The 15,233-nt window shown below is 41.1% G+C and overlaps 1 protein-coding gene across 19 annotated transcripts in view; it reads left to right on the forward strand.

The window, feature by feature from the left end:
* Pcbp2 (poly(rC) binding protein 2) overlaps positions 1 to 15,008 on the forward strand; it is a 28,218-nt gene extending 13,210 nt beyond the window's left edge. For 8 of the 19 annotated variants that reach the window (XM_059247218.1, XM_059247224.1, XM_059247221.1 and 5 more), the window contains exons 8-15: positions 214 to 301; positions 2,048 to 2,140; positions 3,169 to 3,210; positions 4,369 to 4,441; positions 4,944 to 4,982; positions 5,897 to 5,952; positions 6,510 to 6,679; positions 14,798 to 15,008. In XM_059247218.1, the coding sequence (XP_059103201.1) occupies positions 214 to 301; positions 2,048 to 2,140; positions 3,169 to 3,210; positions 4,369 to 4,441; positions 4,944 to 4,982; positions 5,897 to 5,952; positions 6,510 to 6,679; positions 14,798 to 14,834 (598 nt within the window). In that variant the 3' untranslated portion in view covers positions 14,835 to 15,008. Of the gene's footprint in view, positions 1 to 213; positions 302 to 2,047; positions 2,141 to 3,168; positions 3,211 to 4,368; positions 4,442 to 4,943; positions 4,983 to 5,896; positions 5,953 to 6,509; positions 6,680 to 10,090; positions 10,779 to 14,797 lie in introns of those variants that run through there. The other 11 variants (XM_059247228.1, XM_059247229.1, XM_059247227.1 and 8 more) reach the window with 11 other exon arrangements.
* Positions 15,009 to 15,233: the final 225 nt, after the last annotated feature.

The following is a 15,233-nucleotide window of genomic DNA, read 5'->3' on the forward strand; positions in this document are numbered from 1 at the left end:
AGGACATCTTTGAGAATTAGTATGAGCCATAATGCATGAAGTTTTTTGTTTCTTTAAAGACAAATAACGTCAGATATTTGAGATTATGTCTAATCATGTACAACTTGATAATGGAGGGGATGGAAATATTTTTATTTAACTGACCTGTGTGTGCTATAGCCACACAGCTGAAGCAGCTTTGAAACCTTATCTCTTTTTGTTTTTTTCCCCTCTGACTCTCTCCCAGTCCCCCCCGAAGGGCGTGACCATCCCGTACCGGCCCAAGCCCTCGAGTTCTCCAGTCATCTTTGCAGGTGGTCAGGTAAGAGAATTCTTATTGGTGGGCTAGAATGAACAAAGATTATATTTTAAATATCTACTTTGCCAGCAGCACACCAAGCTACTTTGCATGCTTGCTGAAAACCTGTACTTTTGGCCATAGTTTGATTTGCTTTTTTTTTTTTTTTTTTTTTTTTTTTTGTACTGGAGAAAAATTTGAATGCCAAGACCTTTTTTTTTTTTTTAGCAGGCAGTGGAAGTTTTGTAGACACTCAGAAGAGTAATTTAATTGATTTGGTAATTTAAGGTGGTTTGGGTTAGAGTTAAATTCCTTCAGTGTCATTATTTCTCTCCCTATGTCACCCTCCCATCCATGCTTTTGTATGTGTGGGATGTTAGAGGTCTGAGTAATGATAGCAAAGAAGTTGGACCTCTGGAGATTCTGGATGGTAGTCTCCAGTGGCATGGGGGCATGAGGTGGTAGGGTCCTGAATTTGAGTGTCCTACAAACTTTCCCTCCCCTTCACCTCCCCTCCCCTACTCCTACCCTTTCACCCCCAAACTCCAGTGTGTTATCCCCCAGACTCTTAACCTCATAAACACTGGTTTGAAACCCCATGGCATAATTGAAATCAACTGGAGTAAGAGGAGCATACAAGGATAGGATGGGGAGAGCATGCTGGGCTCAAGTCTGAGAACACCACCAGAGCATTCTCTTGGTGCCTCTTCCTCACCAACCTAAATCATTTATCTTTGACACATGGTTTATTCTAAAGTTAGGGCTGTGTGAGAAGACCACTGATAATGTCATGGTACTAGTGTATTTTGATGGTTAGTGTTTACTTTGAGTAATAGGCTTTTAGAATACTAGAATTCAGGTTGAAATAGTCACCTTCATTTTGGCAGGTGAAGGTACGTTGCTTAAAGTACCTTTCCCACTTGGAGCTGTCCTATTTAAAAACATCTATATTTAACTATTACATTTATTTGTATTTGGTCTGAAAGTCATTTGAGAGGGGAAAGTATCAACTTGGAGTCCATCTCGTTTTATTGTTAATGTCTTGCTGAGAGCTTTCACAGGTAGTTATGTTTCAGTCTTGTCTTGATGGGTTAGAACTTTGTTTAAATAGGTTTGTCACAGGGCTTTGAATACAAATAGTTGGGCAGGATAAGCAACAGCTTAGTCATTGTAGCTAGGAGGGTTAGTCTCAGGAGGTCTCCTTTTCCCATGGGATGCTAGGCTCCCCAGTGCTGTGTCATCAGTCCTCTATTGCAATGTCTCCTTCCTCCTCGTCTTTGCTCCTCGTCACTCCTCTCCCTTTGGAACCTCTCTGATTCCTCTCCTTTCCTCCCTCCCTCCCCTTACTCAGTTAACTGCCGTCTAAAAGCTTGCAGCTTCTTCCATGAGTTGCCCTGTCATGGGTCATTCCCAAGGGCCTTTTTATAAATGGACCAGTTCATACAGTGTCCACAGGTGGACCTCTGTCTTTTGTGGCAAAGTGACCACGACCTGGCATCAGCTGTTTCCTCACCCCTCACCTTACTGAAAAGAACCCAATTGTGCAGTGTCATCTGCCACTAGGTAACCTTTTTTTTTTTTTTTTTTTTTTTTTTTTTTTTTTTAAATTCACTGATTACAGCTCGTTTCAAATCTGTGTTGTGAGCTCCCTTTTAAGGAAAAAAGAAAAAAATAAACAACTTTTTTTTTTTTTTTTGGTGTGAATTTCATGCTGGTGACAAGGTGCCGGATTGACAGCCCTGGAGACTGAAACCCTCTATTTATCCACAGGACAGGTACAGCACAGGCAGCGACAGTGCGAGCTTTCCCCACACCACCCCGTCCATGTGCCTCAACCCTGACCTGGAGGGACCACCTCTAGAGGTGAGAGGGGATGTTCAGTCTCCAAGGCTCACTCAATCCTTCCGCCTCAGCCGAGACTGCCAACACACGGGGGGCCAGTGGCGCTGGTGATTTTTGTGCTGTGGACACCACCTGTCCACGGGGACCTGGACTGACCTCCCCACCTCATTTCACACAGGCCGCGTAGCCCACCAGATGGTAACACCAACTTTTTTTTTTTTTTTAATTTTTTTTTTTTTTGTTGTTCAATCCTTCTTTTCCCTCTCCCACTCCTCCCATCCCATTTTCACCTTCCCACCCCCACCTGGATGTGCTTTTGGGGGTACTAGCCCCTGTGACTGATGTGAGAAACTTCACATTCTATTAAGTAACCAGCCACTCCTTCCTTCCATCCTTCTTTTTTTCCTTTCCTCCTTGTCCCCCCTCCCTCTCCCCATTACCTTGAAGACCCAGCTCCCTTTTGGGAGGATATGGTGTGGGGAGGAGGGCATAGTGGGGGCTGCAAGTGCCTTCATGCAGGGTGGGGGAGGGGAGACAGGACTAGTAAATTGATACCCCCCCCCCCCCCCCCCCAGTGCTTCTGTCCTCAGATCCCTAGTGTTGGAGACCTAGCTAGCTTCTAGTGAGCTTAAGGTCTGAGGCAGTATTTGAATCCATGTGATGCAGGTTTGTGTAGATACAAATCCTTCTTCATATTAGCCAATTTATCTTGAATTGAATTCATGGGTGGGAGATTGGTCAGTTGAGTCATTGCTTTTATTTCATTTTCCATATTTTTGTTAAAAAAACAGATATGTATATTTTGCCTTAATCAAAGAAAACTTGTATACCCTTTTAAGAGGATCCCTGGAATAAAGTTACTGTATTTAGGGTTCACAGAAGGCCAGCTCAGGTCTGACCATTTGTGAGATTCCCTCTACTGCCTCAATCTGTTTCCCCTTGTCTAGTTCAACTCTGGCTTCCTGGCTAGTTGAAAACTTGTCGTCCCACCACACTGGGTGGCTGTCCGTGATTGGTTTTTAATAGGAATTGTTTTCCTCCTTTTGTAGGCCTATACCATTCAAGGACAGTATGCCATTCCACAGCCAGATGTAAGTTTTGATTTCACTTCTTGTTTGAAAAACTCCCTCTCCATCCAAAATTGTCTTGATTCCTTTCTCCCTAGTAGACAGGAGTAAGTTGGGTCTTGAACATTTGCAGTGTTGTTACGTATTACAAGGTGAACCACACATTATCAACTTGTTTGCCTTTGACAGTAACCCCTTGAAATGATCAGATTATTAGTTTCTTTCCCATATTTCAGATTACTCTAAAAGAAATGTTCCATGGTGCACTACAATATCTTGGACCAATTCAAACTGTCAGTAAAGTGTGCTTCCCATTGGGGGAGCGGGAGGTTGGGTTTGCCTTTCAGTACTCCTCAGTCTGAGGTTACAAATTAGAAAAGGCATTGACGGTTTATTTACATAGGGAAGCTAGAAAACTGATTGTGGGAATTCAACTCAAACTTTACTAAGAACCTTCTACTTAAAAGTAGTGGTATTTAGATTTTTGTCCAATGACATTTTTTTCTGTATGCTTCTTTCATCCTTACAAAAATCCTTTCAGGTGCTGAGATTAGACTTGGAAAGTTGAGTTTGGTTCTTGGTTAGTGGTAGCCCCTAGGAGAGGTGTGAAGTAGACTGGAAGAGGGATTATTTTGTCGCCAGCTAGGACAATTAATTATCTATGTGTATTACAAATAAGATAGTTGGGAAAATATTTGTTGGGGATGAAGCCCAGTTTGGTTTCTTGTTCAGCTTCTCTCCTCCTTGCAGTCTCCCTGCCCCCCTCATCTCCTTCCCTTTCCCAGTTCTGGTGGACCCTGCATGGTGTGTTTCCCTTAGCACCACTGCACAGTTTGTTTATCTAGCCTGTCTGTGCTTGTCCCTGGGGGAACCGTTGGCAATGGCTGCGTACACCTTCATTAAACAGTCCACAGGGGATGGTCATTGGGGTGGTGTTACTGCTTTCCTTTTCATATACCCCAAATGCATTCATTCTTGTATACTGACATCCTTTCTATTTCTAACCCTTACCTATCATACTCTGCCTCTCCTTTGGATTGTACTGTAAGCCCCAATCTTATTCTATGTTACAGTTGGAATAGTAGAGTCAACTTTGGGAGTCAGGAGCTGTGTACATTTTCACATCTGGATGTGCTTAAGTTACCCTTCTAATGCTAGTCTCTCCTGTTTTCCTTCCTGTAGTTGACCAAGCTGCACCAGTTGGCAATGCAACAGTCTCATTTTCCCATGACCCATGGCAACACTGGATTCAGTGGTATGGATATCTCAGTGTTTATTTTTGTAAGGTGTAGTACAAGATAGAGGCCAGTCCCAAGGTCTCAGCTTGACAAGTGTTTAAAACAAACTTCATTATCATCCAGCATCTGCTGGTATAAACTTGACCTACTATGGCTAAAGGAGGTAATGTGTTTGTTAACAAGATTTTCATTTGGGGTGAGTTAATTACAACAGAATAAAAAGCCCTGGAAGATTTGGGGTGAGGTCTGGGGATGCTAGTCAGGAAAGGGGTAGGCTGATATTTCTAGTAACCCTTCCTTATAGTGGCCACCTTGGTCTGATTAGCATCCCCTTTCTCTCCACCAGGTGTTCATAAGACTTGGGTAGAGACAATCCATTTGTTCCAAATTATGTAGTGTATTTTTGTTTTTGTTTTTGTTTTGTTTTGGGGCTTTTTTTTTTTTTTCTGTATAAGGAATAACTTGTCCGATAGGGTTAGAATGAGACCACCAAACTCATTTTCACTTGTATCTTAACAGGCATTGAATCCAGCTCTCCAGAGGTGAAAGGCTATTGGGGTAATGATTAAAAAAAAAAATCTGTAGTATTCTACTGTTATATTAATAAACTGGTGGGAGTCATGTTTCACTGCCCGTAAACCATACCAGCAACATGCACATGGCAGAGAGGAGCTGAGAGAGCAAAGGGGTGGGCATGGTGCCCCTGAGGGTCCCTTGATGGATCTGGCCAACCACCTTCTAAAAATGTAGTTGAGAGCAGGACTAGAATTGTTAAGGGTTAGCCAGTTGGAATGGCCCAATCCTGATGTTCTTATGGATGGGTAGGGGTGTTTATGGTGGGATTTTTTTTTCTTTTTCTTTTTTTCTTTGGAAAACCAAATAAAAGCCAGAACAATTAGAACAAAAGACAGAATAAATCTGGAGAAATAAACTTCCCTCAAACTGATTGCCATTTTATCTATTTGATCTTTAAGTCTAGCTTGGTAGGATAGAGGTGGAGGGTGTTACTCTGATACAGGTATAATTAAAGCAACTCAGTGTATGTGCCAAGAGTCTATGATACCCGGTAACAGGAATGAAACTGGCACTGATTGTAGTGAGCATTGGATGAAATAAAATCAGGACACAGCAGTAATCTTAATCAGAACAGGGGTAGATGTATAGAGGCTTTGGTGTTTAGATTTTGCTCCTGTTTAAGAATACCACTCTTTGCCCCTTGTTATCTCCCTACCTGTTAGTCTGGGCTTTGCAGGAAATGGCATGAAATCAGCTCTTCTGATTGTGTAGAAGAATCTTTCCAGCATTATTCTAATACCTGCTCCCATCTTTCCTCCTTGGAGGCTTCAGAGTTAGTGATGAAACCCAACAGCCAATGCTGTGTTTCCAGTTTATTTCCTTCTGTTAGTTTAATGTGCAAATCACTGATTCTGAATTCTGTGCATTAAACTTTCTTGCTCTTTTCTGTCTTTTAGCAGGTTTGGATGCATCTGCTCAAACTACTTCTCATGAACTCACCATTCCAAACGATGTAAGTATGAAGTATGTTAGAATTCTGAGGAAAACCTTGCTAGAGAGAATTGATACAATTAACTGTTACAGTTTTCAAACACAGAACCTCCTACTATCCTGTAGAAATTATTTGCCTTTCTTTTAAAGCATCTAGAGACCTGTTTCCCCCAAAAGAGCATCCAATTTAACTTTGTACTTTGGGAGCAGAGATGATGTCAGGATGAATTCATGAATTTTGATGACCCAACACTTTTATTTATTCCTAGCTATCTCGTTAGATTCGTTATCAGTATTGTTCTGGTTAATTTTTCTTTGGAGTGGAGGCAGTACTATGGGAATAGAAACAAAAACTAATGGTTGGGCTGAGAAATTGGCTTGGAGTTGACCTTGATTTGTAGTTAATCACATGAATGGTTCAGGAATTGAAGTGGGAACCCATAATTGAAGGTTTTGATAGCAGTATATCAGGAGATCACAGAGTGCAATTTAGGTACAAAGTGTAGAAATTGGTTGGTATGTAGTCAAATGTTCAACTCTTAATTTGGTGTGCTTTTTTGTTGTTGCTTGTTTCTCAAGTTAATTGGCTGCATAATCGGGCGTCAGGGCGCCAAAATCAATGAGATCCGTCAGATGTCTGGGGCGCAGATCAAAATTGCAAACCCAGTGGAAGGATCTACTGATAGGCAGGTCACCATCACTGGATCTGCTGCCAGCATTAGCCTGGCTCAGTATCTAATCAATGTCAGGTAAGCTAGACCTGTCTTTACCTTCATTAATGCCAACACAGTAGTGAGGGAGGTTGTTGCGATCTAGAAATAAGTGTGGGTTTACTTGAGGTGGATACAGATTGCAAAAGTTACCACCACCACCACCCCTCCCCCTTTTTTTTTCTCTTGAGCTCTGCTTCTGTCTTTAGCAGAGAAAAATAGCCAGATTGGGGTTTTATAGATTGCTTGCTTTTTGCTTTTGATGTTTTGGACAGTGGAAAGGGTGGCAGTATATGTTTTTGCTGAACAGGACAGTGCCCTAGCAATAGCAGATACACTGAAACACAGTTGTATTTTACTTGTTTCACAAATCATGTAGACAGGTCATTTCTTTTATGGATTTCAGTCCAAAGCAACTTGAATTTTAGGGATAATGAGACATCTAAATAGCTTCTTGGAGGTAGCTTTTACCATTTACTCTGCAAACATTTCTCAGGTGACAAGTGTGTTCCTTCATTTGTGGGGAAACAAGAAGCGCAGGCTCCAGATACTGCAGGCATATTTTTATCTCCTGTTCCTCACCCCATTCTCATACATCTGCAAGTGACTTCCTAAGGTTTTATCTCCCTATCCGTGGGTACTGTTGCTGCACTTTCAGTTGTAAGGCAATTGTGTGTAGTCAAATGAGCATCCGATTGGGTGTTTTCTTTCCTAGCTCTGCCTCAGTCAGATTGTTAATAGCAGCCCATTTCCAAAGGGACTTAGTCTATCTTTCTAGAAGGCTTTCTGTCTTGTGTTTATTCTCTTGCACATTAAAATTAACAGTTCTTGAATCTAGTACTTGAGAAAGGAATTCATGAATATGAAGTCTATATTCATGTTATACATGTGCCTATGTATTTATACCAACCAGAGTTTTCAACCCTAGTTGAAAACATTGTCAATTCCCCTTGAGCTACTGCAGTTCTTCATATAGAAAGGACTATATCTAGACATACTTTGTTTTACTACCACACCAAGTTTTTATGTTAAGTAAAATAGTAGTTAATCTTACATAGACCCTGTTAGTTAAAGACTTTTGATTCTAGTTCCTGTTGGAGGGAAATTTTATATGGCAGAAACAATGCTCTTGGAATCTAGAAGTTGTTAGCTTCTGCTTTGGGTAAGCTTACTTTGAATGAGATAGTTCAAATTACAACTTCAAATTTGACCTTCCTGACTGGTGTTTTTAATAAATTCATGTCTACATTGTAAGGAAGCAGAACTTCACTACTTGAAGTAACTGCAGAATTGTTTTAAATTAAACTGGTGAGTGAAACTATCTGAACTATGTATTTGGATCAGAACTTTTTAATTAATAAAGCTGAGCTGCTTTATTAACCAATCATAGCAACACATATTCACAGTGCACAGAAAGACATCCCACAGCACTTCCCCTTTTCTGTCTAATCAAAAAGGAAGGTTTCAACTTTAGCATAGTAAAATTACATATAACAAAACAGTTACCAAGGAAAAATTACAGTTACAGTATCTACTAGTCTATTTGTATTTGGCAAAACTAAAGAAAATATTTTTGGATCAGAACTTTTTTTTTGTTTTGTTTTGTTTTGAGACAGGGTTTCTCTGTGTAGCCCTATCTGTCCTGGAACTCACTTGGTAGCCCAGGCTGGCCTCGAACTCACAGAGATCCACCTGGCTCTGCCTCCCGAGTGCTGGGATTAAAGGCGTGCGCCACCACCGCCCGGCTTTGGATCAGAACTTTTTAAAGCCTTCTCACCAGTGCCAGGATATGTACAAATTTTATTTATTTATTTATTTATTTATTTATTTATTTATTTATTTATTCATTTGTTCATTTGTTCATTTGTTCATTTATTCATTTAACCTTCTCTTCTTGGCTCAGTTTGAATGAAAAAAAAAAAAAACTGATTTTGTTTTCATTATTGGCTCCAAAGCATTTCTGCTGGGCCGGCTGAGCTTTTTTCATAGCTCATTTTTCTTTTTTTTTTTTTTTTTTTTTTTTAAAGATTTATTTATTATGTATACAGTATTCTGCCTGTGTACCAGAAGAGGGCACCAGATCTCACTACAGATGGCTGTGAGCCACCATGTGGTTGCTGGGAATTGAACTCAGGACCCCTGGAAGAGCAACCAGTGCTCTTAACCTCTGAGCCATCTCTCCAGCCCTCATAGCTCATTTTTCATGGCTCATTGCTGTGATAATTCCTTACGGACTGAAATGTCCCTGAACAAGCTAGACAAAATGGAGTTAGGAGGTTTCCTGCCCTTGGAAGTGGCCATGTGGAAGTTTGTCTCATCTCAGCAAATATCTGATCCTGTCTTAGTTAAGGAGGGGGGCGGGGGCACTGTAGGAATAGCAGTGCATTATTTTTGTTTTTAAACACAAAGAAGAGTAGTACTTGAGTTTTTACAACTTTAAAGTCTAGGAATGATCATTTAAAATGAGGAGACAACTCCCCACCAGAAAAGTTTCCCTGAGTCTTACCACATTTGTTTTTAGCATTTTTTTGAAAATGCTACATTCTTTCAGTTCGTCTAGGCAGTGACCTGCTTTGGACTCTGCCTCCTTCCATTGTAATATTTTGGTTCATTTGCTATGAAGATATAAATAGACTTTAATATTTAATAACTACAGGAAAAAATGCTCTTTTTAGGCATGCATGGTGATTCTTACCAGTAACCCTAGCAGTGAGGAGGCTGAGGCAAGAGGCTCTAGTTCCAAGCCAGTCTGATCCTGTTTGAAATGTTTTCAATAGCTACAATGTAACATGTAATGTTTCTTCAGTAACTGTTGAATAATTGATCCTTCATTTAAACTGAAAACTAGTAATTTGTTTGTATGAAATGATTTTTTTGTTTACAAGGTTAACTCTTTGAAATTACAAGGTTTCTTTTCTTTCTTTTTTTTTTTTTTTTTTTTAAATAAAATACTTATAGGGGCTGAACTTAAAGTTCTTCATGTATGTTAGGTAATTCCCAGCCATTTTGGTCTTTTCTTTTGAAAGAGGGTCTTAAAGTTGCCCTTTAAACTCACTATTGTAGCCCAGGCAGGCTGTGGACTTCTGATGGTTTCCCCCAGCCTCCATAGTTAGCTGGGCCACCAGGCCTGGCCACTTGATTCTGGTTTCTGGGTTGGGTCAGTAGATCACACTTGGAAGTATGTGCTCTATATGATTCCTTTCCTCAGTCTTGCCAGCTGGGTCTTTACCAAAGTAGTTTTAAATAGCAGTGTATGTGGGAGGGAAGGTGATAGATATTTAGAGGGGTGGGCCACAAACTAAGAGTTTGTTTAAATTGATATTAGAGTTCCTAATTGGCAACCAAAGGCACTTACTGATAAAACTGAAGCGGATTTGTCCTGTACTTTGTCCCTATGTGGTCTTCCCTTCCACCCACCCTTTTTTTTGTTCCTTTTTTCCTCTGTTACAGTTTAGAAAACGCTAAACCCTCCTCCCAGGCAGCCTCCGTCACGATCCCTGATCACCTCAGCATCAACCTCTCTCAACCCTCCACCCCTTCTTCTTCTTCTTCCTCCTCCACCACCACCCCCTCGCTCGCCACAGCGGGGACTTCCGACGCACCCTCCAGCCTCCCCAACCCTCTTCCGACCGCCCCTTGTGTCTCCAGTCTGCTTGGCATGAAACCCATCCCTCTCCTGGCTCTAAATGTTGTGTCTGCTGCTAAGGGTACCGGGGCTTCAGCTACCACCACCACCACCTCTACTGTGCCATGTGTAACTAACAAACTGAAAGGCGAGAAACAGAGATTCTCTCCCTACTGAGTGCATATCTTGGCACCTCCTCAAATGTTGGTTCATTTTGTTTTTCTTTGTTAACATTGATGAGAACCAAACTATTGTGAGCTTGTTACCATTTTCTTTTTACTACTTTGGGGGATAACTGGGTGGGGGTGGGGATGGGTAATTCTTGTTTAGGTTTAGGTCTTTACAGCTCAGTGCCTGTTTCAGAGTCTGACCTGTTGATTGAAATCTTTATCTAGAGCCACAGTTCTTTCTCTCTCTCTCATTCTGTTATACTTTTTTGTAGCTTTATTCTGCCTTGCAATATATAAACAATGTGTTAGGCTCTGTGTTGATGAATAAAAGCTTCTCCGTTAATCCTTTCTTTTTTTTTTTTTTTAACCTTTAAATTATTTAATGGTTAAGCTGTCAGCTGGCCTTCTTGGCCAGATCTGTGTCTCTAGTTATAATAAAGTTGCCACAGTAAGAACCGTAGCTCACCGTGTGATGTGACGGGTGAAGGGGTGGGGACTTGTGATCTGTGCCTTGTAGGCTTGGATGGCTGTGCAGCCTACTTGGGCCTTTTTGTATCCCACATGAATTTTGTAACCCTTTGTCCATATTCCCAAATAGAAGGAAAATCCTTCAGTAGTTTCAGTACTGATGAGTCTTCATGATTACCCAGAAGCTTTTAGTCTAGCACAGCTTTCTTTATACTGATAACACCAGTCAGGAACAAGGATGTCCTTGTCTAGCCCTTTTCCTCTGGTGAGAGTGGTTATTTCAAAGGCATACATAGAATTTACTTCTGTACCCATAACAATGGGCAATGGTCAGTGTCAAAAGTTAGGTAACTTTTGTCTATATTTCTTTAATGGGTTCATTAAATATCCTTCTGTGATATTAGGAAGGACTAATAGATCTGTGTGTGTTGAATCAACTACTAATTGGTTGGGCAAGTTTGCTTATCTTCTATTTCTGGCCTACCCTTCTCTCTCACTAGCAACACTATCACGAGTGAGGGATAATACGCTTAGATTTGAATGATAAAACTGTTCTGTATCAGGAAAGAGAAAAGAAGCCCCAAGAGAATATAAACTTAATGATGTGGGTGATTAGCTGTGCTGTGCTTTTACACAGTGGTGTGCTTAGTTCCTGATGTTTACCTTTTCCTTTTTTACTGGGGCTTGATCCCAGGACCTTGTGTGGTGGAGTTTACCAGAGGTAAATCCCAACCATTTTTTGTTTTGTTTTGTTTTGTTTTTTTTTTAATCAAAATGAGCTACAGGTCTTTTCCACAAAAGAGAAAAATGATGTGCTAGGGCTGAGGATTCCAGCTTAGGCAGTGGTAGGATATTTGCTGCACCCTGGGATTGTTCTCTACCACTAAAGAACAAAAAGGAAGAGAAATGTATTTCATATAGTGAAATCATATTTGATTTTTTTTCCCAGTCAACCAATATTTTTTATATTTTTACTGGTAGTCAGTGGCGATTTTAGATACATTTTTTTTTTCCCTTGATGGCCCAACATCCTTAGAGTGAAATTGAACAACATCAACATCATCGGAAAGACATTGCTGCTCGTGCTTATTACATTATCTTTCAGTCTCTAGTGTTATTGTGGCTGCTTTATTCCAGATAGGCCTTACACATTTGTGTTCACCATACCCACATCTGGGTCTGGATGTTAGCTATGTCCTATGTTGTATGGTTCAACTCTTTCTATAGTTGAAATTTACCATGCTGATAATTGTCTCCATAGGGATTTCATTTTTAACTTTATCTTGTCTCTTGGAAGGCCTCTTTTTGAGACAGGGTTTCTCTCTGTAACAGCCCCTGGCTGGCCTGGAACTGGCTCACACTCTGTAGAGCAGGCTGGCCTTGAACTCACAGACATCCGCCTGCATCTGAGTGCTGGGATTAAAGGCATGTGCCACCACCACTGGACTGGAAGGACCTTTAATCTAACAAATATCTCTGACAAAGATGTTCAAGGGGCTTGACTACCATGAGTCAGATGTGTTTCTGTTCAGATTTCCCTTCTGTGCCTCATTCCCTGCATCTTGCCCTTTAAAGTCTTGCTTAGGCTTTAGAGTGAATATTGGACAGTTCTTAAGCTGTTTATATGGCCACAGTGCTGCCACCCTATATGGTGGGGTTTTTTTTATTGTTGTTGCTGTTTAAGATACTAGACTTAAACTAACCACTTCCTTTGAACCTTTGTTTCTACTAAGTACTATCATTCAGAGTTTATTGTTTTACTTATTTGTATGAGTGTTTTGTATGTGCATGCCTGTGCACCATGTTTGTGCAGGGCCCTCGGCCTGAAAATGTCATATTCCATGGAACTGATGTCACAGACATTTGTGAAACAAATCCACGTTCCCTGCAGGAGTAGCAAGCACTTCTACCCGTGAGCCGTCTCGAGTCCCTACAGCTTGTTGTTTACCTTACCCTAGGGTCATCCTATTTTGAGATTGTCAAGAATCTGCGTGTGTGTGTGTGTGTGTGTGTGTGTGTGTGTGTGTGTGTCTGTGTGTCTGTCTGTCTGTCTGTCTGTCTGTCTCTGCCTGTCTGTCTCCGTGTCCGTCCGTCCATCCTGTGTGCGCAGGTGCATGTGTGCCATAGTGGGCAGGTTGCAGGTTATTGTCTTCCACCCTGTTTCAGATGGTATTGTTGATTCTTGCTAAGAGCTGCCTTTCCAGCTTCTAGGGATTCTTTCTTGCTTCTCATCTGTAGGTGTGCTGGGACTACATAGAGATGCACTGGACTGTCTGCTGTGTCTGTTTTAACATGGCTACGGAGGGCAGGGGCGTTAAAGTCAGGTCTTTATGCTTGTATGACAAACACTGTATCCACTGAGCCATCTTCACAGCCCATGTGTTCCTGTTTTGTGTGTGTACATCTTGTGAATGCATGTGGACATGCTTGCAGGTGTATGGAGGCCAAAACATGTTTGTTTTCCTCATTCTCCAACTTATGTTTTGAGATGAGATCTTTGACTGAACCTGGCTCACTGATTTGGCTAAACTGTCTACCTAGAGAGCATCACAGATGTGTCCTCCTCTCTAACTCCACAGCACTGGTATTACAGGTGTGCACTGCCACTTCTGGCATTTGTTTTCATGGGAGCTAGGTTCTCACTGTTTGATCAGGGAACACACTTGGCCATCTCTAGCCCCTCTTAACTCCTTTTTCTTTTTACTTTTTCAAGACGGGGTTTCTCTGTGTAGTTTTGGTGCCTGGCTGATCTTGCTCTGTAGACCAGGCTGGCCTCGAACTCCACAGAGATCTGCCTGGCTCTGCCTCCTGAGCGCTGGGATTAAAGGCGTGCGCCACCGCCACTCTGCTCTCCTTTTTCAAAGAATGCAATACTCCCCTTCATGCTGAATTTCACCTACGAGCGCACTAAGCAGGCCTGACTCCGTAGCTTCAGAGATCTCACATTGTAATGTTTAGGCATATTCAGGGTAGTAAAGTAGACGGAGAAATCATTTCTCACTTTAAAGAAAACATAATCTAAAGGATGACCTTTCTGGGAAAACCCCTCCCTCTATGATATTCGTATGTTAGTGCATACAGTGTTACTCAAACACCACAAATGGATGTCAGTCAGCTCTTAAAAGAAGTTAAGCTTATGATATGGAACTGACACTAAACCATTAGTTATCTTCAGTGAAGTGTACTGCGGATGCCTTTCCCTCAAAGTTTAATTGGTCCCAGGAACTCAGATGACCCATTTATGACAGAAGTATAAAGGCTCTTGTAGCTAGGTATGGTTACAAGGAGGATTTGGCACAGAGTAAGAAGGCTTTGGGTTTTGAAGAGTGAGCTAAAGAACTGAAGGCTGCTGCCTGTTTTCTTGTCCATTTTTGTACTGAAATGTGAGCTTTAAAACAATAATTGAATTCTTCACTGCAGTTTCTATAGTTGGTTCCTCCCTTTAACATCCGTTAATATTTAAAATTACTTTGTAATTCCTTCACATTGATAGGGCTACATAGGCTGTAAACACATGATGGTATTAACTTTCTGAAGGCTGGTGTTCTCCCCAGACTTGTATTTGTATCTGAAGGAGCTAAGGGAAACAATAAAGCAGCAGCTTGTCCTCCCAACAAGTGTTGTGACCTCACCTCCCAACAATGGTGAGTGGTGTATCTCTAGAAACACCTCAGTTTCCAAAGTCTAAAACATGAAGAGACAGTGTCACCAGCATGACATGCTTTGATAAACCTCTCCTGAGAATGCTTCAGGAAGCTTGGTTGTACTGGTATTACACACCCACACCCACATAACAGATCATAATACTAGTTAATTTAGAAACCTTGAAATGTCCTGTTAGTAAACTTCTGGTGTAACTGGGTAAACTGACTTACTCTTGTTTCTGTTTTACAGGCTTTCCTCGGAGACAGGTGGCATGGGGAGCAGCTAGAACAGTGCAGATTCATCCATAATCCCTTTCTGCTGTTCACCACCACCCATGATCCATCTGTGTAGTTTCTGAACAGTCAGCGATTCCAGGTTTTAAATAGTTTGTAAATTTTCAGTTTCTACACACTTTATCATCCACTCATGATTTTTTAATTAAAAGCGTTTTAATTCCTTTCTCTGTTCAGCAGTTATGCTGAGATATCCATATTTAGTTTTATAAGCTTCTCCCCTTTTTTCCATTTTTTTGGGTTTTTTTTGGCTCATGAATTTTTGTTTGTCATGGAAATGTAAGAGTGGAATATTAATACATTTCAGTTTAGTTCTGTAATGTCAGGAATTTTTCAAAAAAAAATTAAAAGATGGACTGGAGCTTTTTCTTTGTGAATAGAAACTGGATGCC

Source organism: Peromyscus eremicus, chromosome 20 (genome assembly GCF_949786415.1).
Source record: "Peromyscus eremicus chromosome 20, PerEre_H2_v1, whole genome shotgun sequence".
In the NCBI taxonomy this organism is placed as follows: domain Eukaryota; kingdom Metazoa; phylum Chordata; class Mammalia; order Rodentia; family Cricetidae; genus Peromyscus; species Peromyscus eremicus.